Genomic DNA, 20,515 nt, shown 5'->3' on the forward strand with positions numbered 1-20,515 from the left:
ACTTCGACTTTCTATCTCCTAATTTTGACTATGGGGATATTTTTATCATCAAGTCTAACTTTTACTTTATTTTTGTAACTTTTTTAACGGATTCGGCCCGCGGGCCTTGAGTTTGAGACCCCTGGTTTAAATGCTGTTCATGAAGCTGCGCCAGTCAGCCAGAAACTGTTTAAATTCCCTAAGCAGCAAACGAGATTGCGTATTAGATTTAGCATTTGAGGCATGCCGAGTTGTCTGGAGATTGGCTGAATGTTCTCTTGGTTTTTGCAGAGACAATCATGGAGGATGGTTGAAGCTGACGGTGTTTGTTTTGTCAGTACTCGTCTTATTTTGTGTGCATGTGTAAGGTCTGTCATGGAGACATTTGGACTGTTGAGTTAGCCGGGTCTCGTCATGCAGCTCAAAACACCAGCTACTTACCGCCTCTCTCTCTCTCTGTTCTCTCCACTGGGGGAAAACAAAGCAATCAATGCTAATGAGCCAAGCCCGTCTCCCTCCTCAAATAAAAAGCTAATGAAAGGCTGGGAGATGTTGAACCGAGCACACCACAATTATTTCTGGTCGGGAAGCAGCGGCCCAGCAGCCGCCCTCTGTCCTTTCATAAATCAATATTTTTCACCATCAGCCTCTTCGGCTGGCCCTCCTCAACACACAACGCAGTGTGTGGTGGTGTGGGAGAGTTAACTAGCCAAACGCTCACACTCTTCTCTGTGGAGAACTGTTCAGTAGGCTCACTGCATTAATGAGAATATGGCGTTAGATTAAAAATCACTGCAAAACAATATCGGACAAATGTGGGGAGATGAATTGTCAAGATGCTTGAGGCGGAGCGCGGCACTTTCTTTCCTCACCATTGCCTGTCGCTTTCTGTTGAGAAGCTGCGAAAGAAATTAGACAAAATGTATTAACACAGCAGTTTTCTAAATGCTCTTGATTAAACGCAATCTGTATAGTATAGTCAATGTCTCTCTTCTCAGTAGACAGGTTGATGAGCTAAATTGACCTGGTGGAAAAGTGCAGATAAACAATGAGGGAGTCTTGAAATGAAACCATTTTATGTCTTGCTCTAGATACTCTTGTTCCATTCGGAGCATTTAGTATTTAAAACACAACACAAAGAGTACAATCGTAATTGAGGTTCACCTTCTTCAGATTAATAGGGCTTCAATGCATTCAGTCAGTTTAAATACACAGTACACACAATACCCTGCATCATCAGTGTCGGATATATTTGTGCATATATATATGTGGCCACTGTTTGATGACATTGTGTCCATGTGGTCACATTAATTGAACTTGACTTGTAAGCACATGCTCAATGTGAACTCTAAGCTGTGTTCTTCCAGAGTCGGGCCCCCTGCTGGAGTCCTTGATGGAGGGGGACTTTGAGGCTGTTCTGCTGAGCCCCCAGGTGTTAGATCTGCTCACTGGAGATGGCAGCTGCAGCGAGGGGGAGGACATCGAGGCCTACCTGGAGAAACGGGTCTTGCAGTACCTTGACGATGACAACACCAAAAGGTAATACAGCAGGGAGGAACACCAGCCAACAAATCAACTAGATAATTAAGCCATTTTTCACACGGGGTAGTGCTGGGCGGTATGACCAAACAGTTGTATCACGGTATTTTTTAAGATTCTGCCGGTTTCACGGTATATCACGGTATTTTAGTTTTTCATTGACTGTTTTTATATAGGTTTATGGTTTCTTACTCTACTGTCAGAAGTACATAGAATATAAAAACTTTTTAATGTCATGTATAAAGACTTTTTAAAACTAAAACACTTCCAAACAGCAGACCCAGCTCCTCTCTTGGGCACAGACTATCGGTGCATCTCCGGTCTGTCGTTGTTCATCCTGCATCGCTCTTTTCTGTTTGTTAATGTAGCGTTACGGTAGCGACGGAGCCTCTCCCAGCTGTTAGCAGACTGTTGTGCTACCGGGCTGGCTAGCTAGCTAGCGAGCTGTACCCAGCAGTTCGGCGGTGTGATTTTATAAATGTACAATTATTAGTGTTACAAATTCTTTGTGTCACAAACTGTTGCTGTGTGCTGTGGTGTTTTGTCCTGTTAAAGAGCGTTAGTTGTGGGTTATTAATTGTTGTTATAACCATGACTAGGGGTCCCTCTCAATACACTTAAGACAACTAGCTCCGACCGTTACGCCCTCCGCGGAGAACAATATATTTTGGTGCCAGTTGAAGAGTGACCGCAGTTGTTTCGGCTATGCACCGATGGCGGTGTGTGAAAAATTCACATCATACGGGAAATTAAACCGGTATACCGCCCAGCGCTAACTGGGGGTACATCCCAAGTCCCTTATTTGTCGTTTCCTCGATCCTCGCTTGAACCGGAAGTTGTTCTGCGCTGCCATATTGACGGCAGTGAGGAGGGATCTCTGAGGAGCCATGAGCCAGGAAGTGTTTTAAGTTAAGACACGCCCCCTCATCAGTGATGTGATTGGACGCTGCAGCTGATCAGACTGATCTGATTGTTCTCAACATCACTTTCATACCAGAGTGAAGACAGATCAGAGGTTAAACTCAAGTTTTATATTTGATTAGTTTTCTGATTCACCGTCTGGTTTAAATAGATGTTCATTGGAGACTGAACAACAAAAGGACCACAAACAACTTTCTTCATTTATTAGAAAGATTTGTTTTTTCTTGATCTGATATTTCCCTCAATAACTCTTATTATGGAAACAATTAAAGTCAGAGAGAGCTGAGATATGAAATACGTTTTTACATCATTTATCATCATTTCATTCAGTCACGTGAGGCTGATCGTTCCTGAGTGTCGGGTTTGATGAGTTTTATCATTTAAATTTCCTCAAAACGTTGAGCCTAGTAAATGAATTCCAGTGTTCAAGAGAAACTAATCATATTCTGGGTGAATTAATAATGACGTCACAATCAGAATTTCAAAGCAATTAATAAATAAATATGACAAACTCATTCTGCTGTAGAAATTGGTCCTGCGCTTATAAACAGGACACAGAACAGTTTAAATACTCAATGCAGTTTGTTTAACAGGTAACAGGCTACAGAAAGAACACACCTCTACTCTGACAGTGATGATTACTGTCTTTATTAGTATAAGTACAATGATCATGTGAGCAGACACAAACTATCAAAAGTCTCCAGCTGTGATCAGCTGACCCGCCGTCATCAGAAACAGACGTCACTTCACGTGACGATACTGAGGAAAGGACGTCTCATGTCTCTTAAAACATATTTCCTCGTTTCCTCTCTCCTCGCATGGTTGCGTCTCTCCATGCATTCCTGGTGGGAGGGACTAAAACGAAACGACTAAACGCAAGGAAAAGATGCAAGTGAGGGGAAACGGTGATGCAATTAAGAGACTTAGGATCCAGTCCTTTAGAGGGGAAGAGCAAAAGTGATAAAAGTCTAGTCATCTTGATGACCTGTGTGAAGTTAAGCTGAAGCATAATGTTTTCTCTTGGGTTCTGTTTGTGATGTCCTTTCAAATCTATCAGACTTTAAATTGAACTAAAACTTTACATTGTTTTGCTCACATCTGCATATGTCAATGCAGCGTTTTCCAGTAGCATTTCACATCTATCAGGTAGGCACCTCTGCACTCCCTAGTTGGGATTGTGTAGAAACATGGCACAAACACAGCAATTCCCTCTGTTACAAATATCCTTGTGGTTTCAGAACTGTTTATCTAATCATGCTGAAGTATAATGGACTAAATAGGATTTTGCGTTGCCCATGACGTGCACAGGTAGAGTATGAGTATCAGGTCAAGCATACGTTCCTTTTTATCATCCGCTTTCTTAAGAAGATACCTTAAGGGAGGTGTGGGAGCGTGTGGCTTCAGGTACCAGTGAAACATTGGGATCGGATCCAGGAGGTTTTGACAAAGTAATCTACAGGACTATGCAGATGCCTCTGCATTTACTGCACAAACATAAATAAATATCACAGTGCAGGAAGAGGCAGAAAGCCAACTGGGCTTATTTGAAGCCTCCACCTATATTATAATAATAATATTGTAAAATATTACAGAGAACATAAAATGAATATGTGTAAGAAATGACTATGTAAAATATTATTGACAAGATGTTTTTACAAGAAATATGATAGTGTGTGTGTGTGTGTGTGTGTGTGTGTGTGTGTGTGTGTGTGTGTGTGTGTGTACCTGCATTAACTCTTAAGGAATAATAATGCTACAAGTCCCTAAGAGTGAAACAACTATATATATTATATATCAGCTAAAACAAGAAATACATAAAAAAGCAATTACAAAAGTTTGATGATTATTGTGCAGCGTCATTCCTGTCAAATTAGCTGCTCAATGATGCGGCGGTTATCTTTTCAATAACGTTGACACAAAACGATATCTTCCCTTGGCTGGTAGGCAACGGTTACTCGGGCCAGCTGGTTTACGTTGTGGCCCTGTCCTATTGGCTGTCCCAGCACAGCCACGCCCACTCAGAGGCTTGGAGAGTAAAAGAGTACCTCTTTCTTCGGCAAAAAGATGTGAACTTAAAATTTGAAAAACACCTTGACATGGATGGCTAATTGTGATTCCAGTAATATTCTATTAATGATAACAATAAATATGAAGTGATGATGCGGGTTTGCCAGTGAAAGTAGTTGAGCGTAGCACAAAGCTGTTCTCAAGAGTGCTTGTTTGTTCTCCTCTCACCGCCTCTATTCTTTTAGTTGTGAATTATTCATTTTTAATAAGGACAGCTTAACATCTCCCCACTGGCTCTCAGGGGAGAACTGCCTGTGAGTAAATGTTGAATGTAGCACATATTGCTCCTCCTCCCTTTGGATCCGTTTCCTCTCTATCACCTTCCATCACTTCCTCAGCCTAATAGAAAAGCAGCAAAGCATGTCGCTGGTGGTTGCCTGTTTTTAAATCCCTCTAATTGCCTGGAGAGTGAAAAAGACTGTTGTCCCTGTGCTTTTCTATACAATTGTGTGAGCATCTATAAATCCCAGAGAATGTTTTTCTGAATTCTGAAACCTTTAAGCATCTTTTAGATATAATTTCTTCTCTCCAGTGTTTCTGTCCACTAAGTCCAGTGTGCGTCCTGTCTCTCCTGCAGCAGGGAGCTGGCGGTGATGGCCCTGGCTGTCTCTTGCCTCCACATGTTTGCCCAGAGTAACTGGACTGGTCCTCCTCTCTCCATCCATATCTCTGACGTGCTGCCCCAGGCCCTGCTCTCCTCTCAGGTATGACGCTATCATTACACCTGCTTTTGTGTCCTGCAGCACTGATTTTTATACTGGCCAGTTTGCTGAAAAGTTAAACTCACTCTTGGGGGCAAACTAACTGGAGAGCAATCAAAAGGATCGGCGGTTCAATCCCCGGCTCTGCTGGTCGTATGTCGATGTGTCTTTGGGCAAGACACTTAACCCCAAAATTGCTCCCGTAGCTGTGCCTACGGTGTGTGAATGTTAGTTAGTGCTGATGGTGGGCATGGTAGCCTGCCATCAGTGTATGAATGGGTGAATAATGACAAGCTGTGTGAAAGCGCTTTGAGTGGTCGGAAAGACTAGAAAAGCTCCGTACAAGTCTATTTACCATCTTGACGTGTTGATACGTTTGTGTCAAGGCCAAATTTACAAATACATTAAAATTCATCAACTGAAATCATTTCAAAAACATTTTTTAAGTCACAAAATGCAAATTGTAAGACCTCATGAAGACATTGATGTTCTGTCATATTTACTCTGGCAGTCCTGACAAACTGATATAATGGATGAATGGAGGACCAGAGTAATGCAACTATTGTGCTCCAAAAAATAGTAGTGAACATTACTTCTAGGATTAATATTCTGATCAATTTCAGATGCATTCACAGTGTAGTAACTGTATTTTTAGAATGTAAAAGATATTTAAAAAAGGAATTTGGAGTGGGCCCACTCTCAATGAAATGCAAAGCCTGTTAAGGGTTTTACACTGAGCACAATTTCTTGTAATCGTCCAAATGTAAAACATTATCCAATTGTAAGTACCAGGATTGACTTTTGACTTGCACAAAATATTGATAGTTAAATCCTAACATGTCTGTTACCTTAGTCTTTCCAAACTCGTAGCTTTCAGTCAATTTCAATTTTCATATTGTCCAATCGGGTTATTCAAGGTTGGCAATCCGTGGCTCAGCAACTTGTGATGCAATACAGTTAGTTACATGAATAAACATTTATATAAGAGTGTCAACATTGTATTTAAAATATTAAAACATTAATAACAAAAGATTTAATAGCTATGTCTCCTATTCAAACAAATTGCAAAAGTCTGTGTGTGCATGGTGCGACCATATCATAGCATCGTGTTCTGTTTAAGATTATTATCTCACCTTTAATATCACAATCCAAGTCTCCATATCATTATTCATATCGTCAACTACTCGCGTGGACACGCCGCTCCACCACAAACATCTGGACGTCCGTCCAGCCGTCCTATTCTCCTGAATGCGATATCTCATCAACCTGGCAGTCAAAGGTCGTTGTAGTTTTCTGGTGCAGTGTATGTGAAGGGCATCGGCTGATTGGAAGTAAACATGGGCCCAAGATGTTGCCTAGCAATGCAATTATGTTGAAAAATGTTAGTTCTGACATAAGCTAGTTCAAATTCTTTATCGGTGCAGGAAAAGCAAATTGTTGGTGACATATGATACGATCACCAATATTCAAAAGCCTATATTGAACTGACACAAAAACGATTATGGCCTCTTCACGGAACGTTCTATTTTTGTGAAGTTTCACGCACCAACCTCTTGTTCAAAATTGAACAAAGAACTTGAGTTTTCAATTATAAATAATTATGTATTTTCTTTCTGGTAATGTCTATTAATTTATTGAAGTATTGTTGAGGAAGTTTATATTTGGACCATCAAATTCGTACTTTGGGACTTGACAGCCCGTGAGGCCAGTGCCTTAAGATATTAGTCTATCCCTGATTACTATATGGAAACAAAAACTAAACTATTAAAGCTGTCCTTGCTGCACTGATGGGCTGTATATTATTTTAATTTGTATTTGAAGATTAGAGCAGAGTAGAGCAGAGAGCTGCAGGAGAGGTTTCCAGTAATGAAGCGTCTCTGGGGTCCTAATTACACCGAGTTGAGGAGATTGCTTCCTCTCGTCACTGCTGAAGGCTGAATAGTGTTTTACACTACTATTACACTAGAAGAGACGGCCATTTATTTTATCAAAGTAATTCCTTTGGCATCAATGATTTATCTGTGCTGTCACACCAAGGATCCTGTGTTTTTACACAGGTCTTAATTCCATGCATGATCGCTCAGGGGAAAGCCAGTGTTGTATGGATTTAATTCATCTAGGAATAAGAGAATTTATCGCACTCCAGAATCTAATTCACAAGGATCTTAAAAGTGTACCATGCTGAGTGTGATCACCATGGCTCATTGTTATTTACAGCTAAAAAATTATATAACGTGGCAAATGTGGTCATAAACATTTTGAGTCAGCATTAGATGTTGGAGAGAAATCTATAGATAAGTATGAAACCATACGGACATTTATTCTGTGTAAATGAGATGAACATGTGAGATAAGTATGTGCGCATTAGAACTATCGCTATGTAATGATCAAATATTTATTCTTTTTTTTAATATACACACAATTGGAAAGTGTTTGGTCATTCATTTGAACGGTCACGCAGGAAGTTCTCAGCATTCATGCTTTGGACAGACTGCACTGTTACTAGAAGAAAAGACAACTGGATAGGGAGGTAGATGAGGACACATGGAAGGTGGCTCAGGTTAGGGTGCCTTCAGTGGATAAATGCTGGACGTTAGAATGAACAAACCATCGAGGGGAAAATGTGGTTAAGTGGATTGTTTTACTTTAAACATTCATTATAAAGCTGCACTAATCAAGGTTTTATATTGATACTGAAATGACCACCTCTTGATCTGTTCAGTGAATCAAATGGCAGTTGATTGTTGATTAATTGATGGTTGAAACGGAAGCTCTAATGAACTGTACACTACCTGCCAAGCACCAAACGGCAGACAGACACAATTAGCGGCTAGCTAAAGAAAAGAGCTCTTGTGCTGGCTTGTTGTGGTAAAGAGAAAGCTAAGCCTGGAGACATAGTTTTTGATTTGCCGGTCGACCTGCCTTCCAACCCTCATCTGTGAATGTTTGTATTTCGCTAGTGACAGAAAGGATAACATTTTGACTGCAAGCGGCTGAAACTAGTTTTCCTCAGTATGTGTCTGGCATCACAGTAAGGGACACGACGCCGCCGTATGCAGGTATGCTTGGCTTGGTCATCTGAGTGGAGAACTTGGGTTCACGCTGGAGGGATCATATATCCCATCTTATCTCAGAACACCTTTGAATCCTCCAGTGGGAGCCTCTGGAAATCATGGCTACTCTGCTTTATGACTCAGATCTGGATAAACGGCTGACAATGGATGAATAACTATAGTGCACAAGTCACTGTATTCAAAAAGAGAATGTTTAATTGCTTCTGGGTTTAACAGTTTGAGTGTGCAAAGGTGTGTATTAATAAGCAGAGCTTTCAATACACGCACTCTTCACTGAAGGGAACTTGAATGGCTTGTGTCTCTAGGCCACTGGAACTTCCCTGGCAGAGGCTTCTGGTCTTCATCTAAACTAACTTAAAGCTAGAAGTAGAGAGATACATCGGCAAGGCAGGATTATTAGCCCATATTTGCTTATTGCAGTTATATCTGTGTGCAAGAAATTGCAGTACATAAATACCAAACTAGGGCTGAGGTCATTCATAAACAGTATCACCATTACAGAGAGCTGATTTTTCAACTTCAAAATATCCTTCGTAGTATGTATCTTGGTCGTAATTGTTAAAAAACAAAAATCTATTGTTCAATTTATTTTTACCGGAATTTCCATAAATCACTTTAACAGCTGTAGTAGCAGACCTTTCAATAGAGATGACTAAACTCATTTGCATATCTTTGACTGGCAGCCCCAGACTGTGGTTGAGGCCATTCACTCCAGCCTGCTCCTGGATGGGGAGTCTGTGTACAGCCTGGTGGCTAACCCCTTCCTCCTCCTGCTGGCCAGGGTTATTCTCACCAAGTGCTCCTCGAAGATGGACAGCCTCCAGGTAATGCTTAATTTCTTTTGCTTGATGATAAAAGAACATTTGAGCATTTTTTATGTTATAGTATCTATTCGTGCATGTGCTTCTAAATGGTGTTTCATCAGGCAAGCCCAGCCTGAGGACGATTGTGTTTTAATGGCCGTAAGCAAGTATAGTTTATGTTCCAACTTGGTAAATTAAACTCAAGACTCAGAACTCTACAGAATGGCAGCACCATAGAAATTAAAAATAAGGTAATTTGCTGGTACTGGTTTAACACTGAAAATAGAATCCCAACTCGAAGGTTTTTCTGAGCTTTTAACCCAATAGACATTGTGAGATGCAGTCACCTGTTATCTTAACTGTGCCAAAATAAATTAGAACTGATCTTTAAAACACTACAGAGACATCAGTCAGTAAATGATCGTAGAGTTTCTTTCAGGATGATCGTGTATGTTGTTTTATGTGCAGTGATGGTGAGATGAAGCTTCATGAAGCATTGAAGCTTTCCATCCAATTGGTTCACTTATGGGCTGAAGCTTCATGGTGCTTCATCTGCTCTACTGCGCCATTAAGTGGACAATAAATGTAGAACAGGCAGAGTGATGATAATGACACCATGGCTTTGAATTAAATGAATGATGTTTGTGATGCTCGAATAGATTGCAAGCAAACGCGCAATAAAGTCCCAAGTCCACAAAATGTGAGGGGGGATCCATTGCGTTTCGCTGCCCCTTATATTTCTAATCGCACGCCAAACCCGCGAACCATTTCCTGAATCAGTCACGTGGTACGGTCGGCTCGCAAGGCTTCGAATGTCACCACATACATCATCAACACAAGCCTCGATATGTGCTTCACAAAAATCCTGATTACGCGACACGCTTGGAAGCCTCGACACGGAAGGAACCATCACTACTTATGTGTAAGCTCCTCACATTTCCAGAAACGTTGCATCTAATCTTCAAGAAGGTTGTATTTTTCATGAACTAACTGCAGATTTAAAATAAATTGTAACAGTTTGAGTCTGACTGACTTTGGCTTTTCACCTTGTGACATCACAGTTGTTGGTGGTTAAAGGTACAATAAATCAGGGCTTCTCAATTTCTTGTAACTTAAGACCCACTTTCTTAAGAAATTTCCGAGGATTTATTTTATTTGACCCAAATAAATATTCTGCTGACCCTCGCGCATCACTGCCAGCCATAATTAATCCAAATTGAATGTATTTAGGGTCACAACATGTGCTTTGGAGCTTTTACTGTCTCCATAGACTGTATCAAATATGGACATAGTCTCCCTTAGGTTTCTGAAGAGCCATTGGTAGGTTCAAAGTGGTTGGCCATCTTTGACAGTGACAACACAGCGTGACTTGCAGCTAGATGTGCTGCGTCGGTAGAGTTGAGTTCTCACCTTTTCCTTTAAAAAAACAGATCCATTTTTTGTCACTGCATCACGGTGAACATTATCGCTGGTCTGTCTTTACCTGATGATGCGTGGTGATATTAAAACGTTACTGGTCATTGAAATGATGCATTCCTTGAATGTATATACTTGATGTGAATTCTTGAACACATCTAGCTTTGTAAATGTACTAAAAAGACTTGTTTAATTTAATCTAACCATTTGGCAGTACCTCTGTCGCCATAGAGGCTCATGGTCCCACACTTGAGTTTCCAGCAGACTGGTTATTAAAGAAGGGCCACTTAACAAGCTCAGCTTCTGGGCTCCTCTTGCACATTTGCATATGGTACCATATGTAAATATCCAAAAGCTAAATGTCAAAGAGGGTAAACACAGGCTGTCACTCAGCTCTCCATAAGTCTGAGGCTCTAAAGAGCACATTAAAGTGAAGTCGCGTAGGGCAGAGTCTGACGTCAGAAGACGTGCTTGGCATCAGTTATCGAATGCCTGGTCTGAAATCACCAGTGACGATGTGGACACAAGTGCAACAATGCTTTTCTGCTATAGGTGATTTAGTTACTTTACACTTAACATACCAATGAGGGATATGAGAATTCATTAGCAGCACCATTCTGTTTGGGCTGCCAGGCCTTTAAATGCATGACCCCACCACCCAACTCTATTCATTCATATTCCAACCCACTCCCCCGCTCTTAGCCCATGTTACCACAGTAACTATGGAGGGAGAAAGAAGCGTTGCCGGTCAGGAGACAGATGAACATGTGTGTGCTGCTGACATGACGAATATGTGTGTGACCATGCTCAGTTAGAGTGTGTGTGTGCTGGACGATATTGATTCAGTGAGACAGACAATTAAACCTCCATGTAACCACCCAGCAGAGGATGGGGTCATCTTGCATTGGAAATGAGGTGGGAGATATCCTCCCTGACACACGCATAACATTTTTACATGGTTCACTTCCACTTTATCAGAGCAGAACAGGAACAGGAGGGTGTACGGGGGGTTTGGTGTAAGAGGAAATATAGCACTTATATGGCTGCAAGACATAGATTTTCTCCCTGCCACTTTGTGTTCTGGTCAGACCCAAAAAAAGCAATGGAGTTGGCTGTTTTTAGTGTGTGGTCAGCACTTTGCTCCAGTTAGTTTTGTTTGTGCTAAAGGGGCCATTTATTTATTTTTTAACAAAAGTCTGTTCTTTCTCAGATAAAGGTATGGTGTGTTATTTAAATCACAGAGAAATGAAAAATAACAAATTTCCATTTTATGATTTTAGTTGGATAAAACAGTTTCCATTATTTCCACACCTTTATAGGATTTTCAGCTAATGCAAAACAAGTTAGCTATTGAGGCATCTGACTGAAAATCCTCATCAGAGCTTTTCCTTACTGCTCCCATTTCTTTCTTCATGAAGTCTCATTTAATTCAATTTAAAAACTGAACATTTTTGTCATTTATTCTCACATGTTCTAATTAGTTTCTTCTCTTGTTTTTGTTCATGTGTCCGTTCAGCTGCTCCCGTGGTGGACTCTGCGCTACGTCAGCCTGCACCAGCAGATCCTGGAGTCCCGTTCTCCACAGCTCCTAGACGTGGCCCAAAGCAGCATTGACAAAGGTCTGTGAACACTAATGTGGCCATCAATGCACTAGGAGTGTAATGGTACACAGAATCATACCCATTTCGTACCCAGATTTGGAGACATGGTTCGGTGCAAGTTCAATACAGCAGAAAAACCCAATTATTCTGAACAGACGGTGGTCAAAGACGGACACTGTCATTCTGCTGAGGACTGAAGCAGCATTTTACCAACTCCCAACCGTAGCAAACTATTTTCACTATAAAAATAAGGAACATTTCAAACACTTGTGTATTACACTAAACAAACACTTTACCAAAAGGCACCTTGTCTGTTAAGTGTTATAATTAGTTTCACCGTGGCAATATGCCCATGTAAATGCCAATTGCTCCAGTGTTTGTTTTATCCTGTTCTGCTTAGTGTTTGAAAGCAGAGGGAGAATGAGTTTTACTCCGGTTGGCCCACATCTTGCATGCTTGATGTTTCCATTCACTCTCTTGTTGACTGTCCCTTTACTTCCCTGTCGTTTCCCTTCTTTCTATGGATTGATATAATGGAGAAAATAGAATTGTGACCAAAAGTTCGACAATTACAAAAAGAAAGCGGGCTCAGAAATCGTATCTCTGCCTCTTGATCTGTGTGCCGTTTCTGTTATACGGACAGTGCCGCAACTACAGACACACATCACACCAAAAAGGGTTTGGGTCTATGTGTGAACAGGGACGTTGGGATGGAGTTCTCTGTTGGTGGGGGTATGTAGCGTCTGATACTGTTGAGACAATGCCTTGTTCTGCGAGTAAAGTAGAATCTGGTTGAACTAATTTGCAGGGTGACCCTTTGTTTTTCTGCCTCTGCGTTTGCACTCCTTCACTGTCACCTGACTGGCACCATTCGAATGAATAAGAAGCTGAGCTGAAGTTGGTCTGAACACTGCCTTAGGTCGTCTAGTGGGTTTTGTGCCCATATGATTTGATCAGACTGGATGATTCGTGCAGCCCCAGACTGCAGTGCGAGTGCTCAGCACTCAGTCCAGCAGTGTGATATAGAGGAAAGACGGCACATTTTTTTCAATTTATGAGATGAAAATGTAAGTATTTCTTATCCGATTAATCGATGCTGTATAAAACTGGATGACTAAAATAATCGATGGCTGCAGCCCTCATCTATCCACTGAATGACCTAAATAACCTACACGAGGCTTGGATTATTGTTAGGCTAGATGATGGGTCTTATTCATTGGGATTTACACACGTCTTTGTTTTAATGATGTTTCCTACAGTCAATTTGGTTAAAAAAAACAATTCCTGTTGAGTTTTGAAAACTATGAAAAAAGCAACCCTTTTTCTTCATTGTGGGCTAAATATTTTGGTTGGAAGGATAGATGTAGCCCAAGGGGTGTCATTTGATTGAGTGTTTACACAGATCCCACTGCAGCAGTTGGTAGACATTAGGTTCATACAGGCAGCACTTTGTTTTGAGAGATGTGATGCTTATTGAAATTGTGGAATCGGGCCAGAATGCAGTGAAAAAATGAAATAGCTTCTGAGGCTATTGTTTATTATAATTTAAATAATAATTCAATTGTATTTATTCATAAAAGAGAAGTCATCTCAGGGCACTTTTCATATAGACCAGGTCTAGACAGTACTTTTTATAAAAGTGTTTGATAAATTGATTTAGAGAATATTCAGTGCCTCAGTATGTGAATTTTTCTCCCCTCTCAATAATTTTTACCCACAAAGCCTAGCAGCAGTGTCATTATCAGAGGACATTTCAGATGTTTGTGTAATTATTGTTCTTTTTCATCTCTGGAGCGTTGCTTGCTTGAGTGTATTGATTAAATGCAGCTCATTCCAGATGAGCAGTTGGTCACACAGTCCCTTTAGAGAGAGGAGAGGTGGGCTGCTGTACAAAGCGTGCAGCTCTGTGGAGGGGCTGCCATGATGTGTGCTCTTGTTTTGGTGTGAGATGGTGCTCTTTTTACTCATACTCCTCAGTTAGTTTGACTGCTATAATTAACATGGACGGTCGGAACAACACGAGTCTGACTCACCGGATGTGTGGTTGTAAGCCTGTCATTGGTCGCCTATTTCAGCCGTCATTCTATTTTCCAAGGGCACCGTTGCTGCATCTTGGGCATAGCGCTGCCTTAGCCAATGGTGATGGCATAGCCAGACCTTTCTCCTCAGCACTGTGGAGAAAGGTCTGGCAATGCGTGGCTAGAACAACACTCACCAACTTAATTTATTTTTTAGCGGTCAGCTTTCAAGAATAGTTTAATTACCCAGAGTGGGACCAACTCATGAATGCCTTCTGCACGTGTCTGGATGCTGTTGGAAGGTTCTGAAATAAGCAGTTTATCCACACCTAGCATAGCTTAACTCCACACCTCCAGATTTATTACATTTTCAAACTTGCCCCAACAGACGCTGACAAGTTGCATCACCTTAGGACTTTAATCAGACTACACAGCTCCCTCTGAGGAGACTAAAGTACCTATACAACGTTTTACAAATCTGCAGTAGCACTCCTGAAGACCTGTCAACACACTTTGATGTGTTAAACTAATAGTGTTCCTCATTACTGGATCCCCAAAGCGATTACAATTCGTCCCGAGGGGAACATGAATTTGTCTACCAAATTTCATGGCAATCCGTCCGATAATTGTTGACATTTCACTAAAAAATATAAATATCAACCTGATGATGGCGTGAATGGAGAAATCAGAGGATCACCCAAGTCATGAGGATTCATCCTCTGGGGAACATGACTGTGTACAAACTTAGTACCCCTAGAACCACGCTATCATGGCTGAAAATGTTGCACACTGCTTCCAGAGAGATAAAGGAAGCCTCTCTACATGTGTCTGGATAAATAGGTAAAATATCACGATTACCTAAAAGCCAAACTTGTCTTTTAAGAGGCTGAATAATTCTATAATCTGGCTTTCAGTGCGTTTCTCTTCCCTTCCACTCGACAACTCGCACAACCAACCGGAAATGAATGTTCCTGCGATGTGAAATCACCGGTGCTAAAGGTGACACAGATGTCTTGCATGTAAATCGGTCTCTCTCTCCTTACTCACTCTGGGCGCCATCCACTTTGGTGGAGCTTCATTAATGTTGAATGGGAATGAACGTGTATGATTTCTGATCATTAATTATACACCTCCTCTCTTCTTCTTTGCTCCCTCCGGTCTCGGCTAAAGAGAACCTCCCTGAGAGCAAAAACATTGTTTAAATGTGCTCTGTATGGTTTGATATGAAGTTAAATGCTTAAAGACGTCTTCTAAAGCAAAGCAGTCCAAGACTGATGTGAGAAGTGGTCACAGATGACAGGTGTCATATTATTGGATGACATATGTACAAGTTTCTGTGTTGAAATATGACAATAAGAAAAAGTAATGTAAAACAGAACAGTCATTAAATTGGCAGAAATGATGATGATTAAATGGTGACTAGAGCATCTTTGGGGCCTGTGTTAGTTATCTAATTTATTTTAACTGACGTCAATATCATATTTGGATTACAAATTTAAATGAGAAAATTCAAGTCATGTTTGTATGAGTGGTTCTTGCATAAGGCCTAATGTTCCAGTTGCTATGGGTTTCAGGAACCTGCATGCAAGTTTTACAGTTTCCATTCTAGTCCGGTGTGAAAACCACTGTGTGACAGAGACACCGTTTAGCTATTTAGTGCTTACTAAAAGGAAAATAACTATTTGTCAAGGAAAGAAAACAAGGAAGCAATTAGGATTTTTGTCCATGATGATGAAAAAAAATTTAATTATTCTCTGTCTTCTTTCACAGTGCTGAAATGTCAGTCTCTATTGTTGGAGCAGAGAAACCTGGCTATACAGTTCCACCTGGAGTGTGTCTACACCTTTCTGACCTACTATGATTACCAGCCAGCCAAGGAACACATCAAGAAGGCCCAGGAGCTCTCAGGGCTGAATATCAACACGGCTGGTACGTAAAGTACAGCATCATCTGGTCGAAGCGAATGACTTGCAGGTTGTTGTCATACCGGCTGATGATCCTCCTAACGCCGGGTTCACACTAGACGCAGACGCGCTGTGATTTTCGGAGAAGCGCTGCCCCCGTCCTTTCGGCGCCCATGTTAACCAGTTGGGTAGTTCGTGCAGGACGTGGCGGCGTGGAGCTCTGTGGCCAGATCCCCATCTTCCATGATAGATCGGGCGCTTCTGCATCCAGCAGAACCCGGCGTGAGCCCATATTGATATTAGTGGCCTTAGTGATACTTTGATTGAAAGTAAACACTTACTGTATCTGGTCAATCAAGGTGCTCTTGGCAAGCGGACCCATTTCCAGCAAAAGTACTTGGCTCAGCTCATTCTTGAGGTCAAGAGAGAGCAGGACCAGCCTGGCCGGGTGGATGATGAGTTCAGTCCCACCCCCACTCCTCAAGCCAGCCTGCCCAAGGTATGTGCTTCTGTTGTCCTCTTTCAACTTGGTGATTTTTGATATTTCATTTACCACTTTGAACCTTCTGTTGTTCAGATGACTGACTGTTGAGCTCTGTTTCAACAAACCTTCATTCATACACAGTAGGTCATTTCAGTGGGAAGGTGTTGTGCAGTGATACATGGTGCTGGACACAGAACCAAGAGAGTCATTCATGGGGCCGTTTGCTAGTAGTAAGGTGAACAAAACAAACCTCCCCTGTTTTAATTAACAAATAACTGATAAATAATTGCTAAAATGAAACCAAACCAGCAAGGCTGTAGCATCAGAAACCTTGAGTCTATTGAATTGAGCAATAGTGAATTGCATTATTCATTCATTCTTTCAAAAGTGACAGTCACCATCCCTGTTTCTAAAGGTATTTGAACATTGTTGGACAGTACCACCTGAAGACACATTAGTTTATCAAGAGGGTGAAGGATTTCTCTTATGCAAGTATATGAACACTCTAGAGAATGTGTTATATTGGCAGGTATGAGGTGTATAGTGACTTTAACCAATATCCATTTTATATCTTAAAGCCACTGGGGGGCGAACGGGAGAACTTGATCGGACGCGTGTTCCACAAACATTTCATTGTCCAATGCGCTGTCTTTCTTTCGATCCGTTGATCCATTTATTCTGGTTGCATATTGACCCCATAACAGAACAACATAGGATACTTGACAGGATAATATATCACCATGAGACTCTACGCTGACACGCCACATTGACACGATACCTTGACACGGTCAAAAACTGTTGTCTTCCCGTCCACACACACCTGGTTCTCATTACCAGGCACTTAACTATATGCACTTTTAGGTTAATGTGCCACCCACTGTTCAATGTCAGAACTGCATACAAATTCACCTCGTTACCCTCAAAAACAAAAGAAAACAACAAAACTACATTATGACTCCAACAAGGACCTTCCAAATAATGTACAGTGGTCACGATATATTCAATAGTTACTTTATGAACTATTAGGATTGAAATCACTGTTATGGTTTGCAATTTCTTGGATGCTAAAGGTAATTTGTATTTGATGGTGCATGACTGAAAATATATTCATTGTTGTGATTTGACAAGACAAACCAATCTTTAACAGTAGGAGGGTAAACTGTCTGGCATAAAAACATTCTAACCGTCATAATAGTCAAGATCTCTAAAGATGGAGCTCCTAAGTGCTCTCTGACTGACTGACTTTGCAGCTGACTGCTTCTTTGGTTTGTGGGAGAGGATCTTGCACAGACCAAGGTGTTTGAGGTCACTTTGGTCTTTTCTGCTGCCCAGAATGTACAACGGGGGCAATCATTTGTATTACCCAGCATCATCAGCAGAGGGAGACGTCCACCTCTGGAGCCTTAATACCATCTGACGTCTGTTGCTACGGTTGACCCAATGGAATTCCCATGCACTGCACGCTCCACTCTCCATCCTTCTGTTGTTTTAGGATTGGGAACAGAATATCAGTGGTATACATCTGGTCCAGTGATCAAGTTAAGTCTCGTGTTATTGAGGTTCAGCAGCCTATTTTTTGTCTAATTCTAAGAAATAAAGTCAAAGTACGTTTTACTGACGTGTAGCTCATAGAACAAGTGTTTCATAGAACAAGAAAACTGTGCTTTAAGAACAGTTTTTTGTTGCTTTGGAAATTAATAATTTTCTTTATGGGGGAAAAAAAGAAATGCATGCACTCATGTATGAATAATACATTTAATTATTTGAATAATGAAACTAATTTCTGTAAAGTTAAAATGGATAAATCATAAAAACAGAAGTGCCTCAACATCATGAATCAATCAAAGAATTGACTACATCTACAAGCCAAACTTTCCACCTATACTCAAGCTTCACAGTTCAAACATTCCATTCAAACAAGTCATGCATACGCGGATAGATACAGGTACATTATTCATACATGCATAAATGCTCATATGTAAACATACCCGTAAACAGTATTCAGACACACTGATGCACATGTACTTTATCAATACAGTATATCAACAGAATAATTGTCATGTACACGAAACTCAAAGCATTTTGAAATGGATGAGTGGATATTCATAAACGCTCCCGTACAGGCAAAAACGCAACATCTTTAGAAAGGAAGTCATATAATACGAATACTAAACTCAGTTGCTAAATGTCTTTTGTAGTTCGGCCATTGTGCACTAGAGCAGTGGTTCTCAACCTTTTTTCAGTGATGTACCCTCTGTGAAAACTATTTCCAGACAAGTACTTCCTAACCAGCGTAAAGCTTTTTTGGTTGAAAAAAGATCAGTGATTTATTAAACTGTCAACCCTGAAGATCGCATTGTTTAGGATAATGAAATTGAATAGCCTACTGAATAGAAAATTAAGTTTATGAACATATATTTTATATTGAATATTTAATAAACTATTTTTCAAGGATTTTTGAAAGGATGCTAATTTTATATATATTTTTTAAATCTCACGTACCCCCTGGAGTGCCTTCAGGTTACCCCCATTTGAGAACCACTGCACTAGAGTATGTTCCCTTTTGAGTCTGTCATGTTAGACTGTGACAACCAATTCGTCATGTGACTATGAACATGAAAAATCATTTTGTTTGAATCGCTTCCTGTTGGCGTTTCGCACAGCTGCACGGTGACAGCTCCAGCACCAAGCGTGCCGAGCACCACAGTGTGCTGACACACACTTGCACCAACCAGCAGAAAAGAGAAGGATGGCCACTCTTAATGTTTCATTATGCTCTGTGGGCTTGAGGGGGAGCAGAGGAATAAATGTGCCTTTTTAGGGTTCACACTGATCACGGAAGCGCCACGAATGCCACATAAACAAAGTGGGCTGTACAGACAGGACACGCTGCCTGCTAGTGACTATTGGGTGAGTTTTGGCATCTGTTCTACTTTCTCTGGCAAGAAACCTCATGGATAATCTACTACAAACATAATAAATGCTACATTCTATATGATATAAATGATATAATTCTGATAAATGATAAAATATGCATCCCATGCTTTTGACCTCCCTCCCTGGAGACGACAGGGTAAAGCCAGAATATGTTACACCGATTATGTACCTCATCCAGTTTGGGAACACCTGGTAAATGGACTGTACTTGTATAGCGCTTTTCTAGTCTTCTGACCACTTAAAGTGCTTTAACACTACATGTCACACATGTCGTCATTCACACCCATTCAGACACAACTAACATTCATACAACATTAACACACCGTATGCACAGCCACAGGTTTTTTTGGGGGTTAAGTGTCTTGCCCAAGGACACATCAACATGGACTAGCGCGGATCAAATTGCCGATCCTCTGATTGAAGGACGACCCTGCTCTACCACTGAGTCACAGTCGCCCATTAGGCCCAGGATGAGCTGGAAGACGTTGTTGGGAAGAGGGTGTCTGGACTAACTTGCTTAGCCTGCTGCAAGATGAGCTGCAAAAGGGGGTGCAAAGGCAGAAGTAGTGTGACATTGTTGGGGTTCAAGGTAGATCGATGAGGGCACACAGCGTTTGACGATGCCATTGAAGACAGCTGTTCGTTTCCCATGTTCTACCAATAGTTAATGTGATTGGACCATAACACAATCTTTTCCTTACCCTAACCAAACTTAAACCATAGCAGTGACACTACTACATGCATCTTTTTTGCTGCAGTGATTTGTTTTAAAAAGCACTGACCATGTTGCCACCATTTAGGGCATTAGATCAGAAAACGCTGTTTTTTAAAAAGGCTTTTACAACATATTTTGTTAACGACTTAAAAATGTCTGGAACTAAAGAATACAAGAAAATGTGAGATAATTCTGATATACCCCACTGGAGTTATTAGTCAGAATGTAATTTCAAAAAATATATATAATCACATGTTGGGACTTTCTGCTCCAAATCGCTATCGGTTCTTCTTTGTCCGTTGTTTTTTTTGGACATGTAATTATATATGTATTTGGATTAAAAAACAACCTATAAC

General features: G+C 40.9%; 1 protein-coding gene across 2 annotated transcripts in view; it reads left to right on the top strand.

Moving 5' to 3' along the window:
• The window catches only part of ttc27 (tetratricopeptide repeat domain 27), an 81,950-nt gene that overhangs the window by 9,029 nt on the left and 52,406 nt on the right, over positions 1–20,515 (top strand). For both annotated transcript variants that reach the window (XM_079168931.1, XM_079168930.1), the window contains exons 2-7: positions 1,347–1,518; positions 5,084–5,210; positions 8,965–9,105; positions 12,017–12,119; positions 15,890–16,048; positions 16,383–16,522. In XM_079168931.1, the coding sequence (XP_079025057.1) occupies positions 1,347–1,518; positions 5,084–5,210; positions 8,965–9,105; positions 12,017–12,119; positions 15,890–16,048; positions 16,383–16,522 (842 nt within the window). The remainder of the gene's footprint in view (positions 1–1,346; positions 1,519–5,083; positions 5,211–8,964; positions 9,106–12,016; positions 12,120–15,889; positions 16,049–16,382; positions 16,523–20,515) is intronic.

The sequence above is a fragment of the Pholis gunnellus genome, assembly GCF_910591455.1.
Source record: "Pholis gunnellus genome assembly, chromosome: 11".
NCBI lineage: Eukaryota > Metazoa > Chordata > Actinopteri > Perciformes > Pholidae > Pholis > Pholis gunnellus.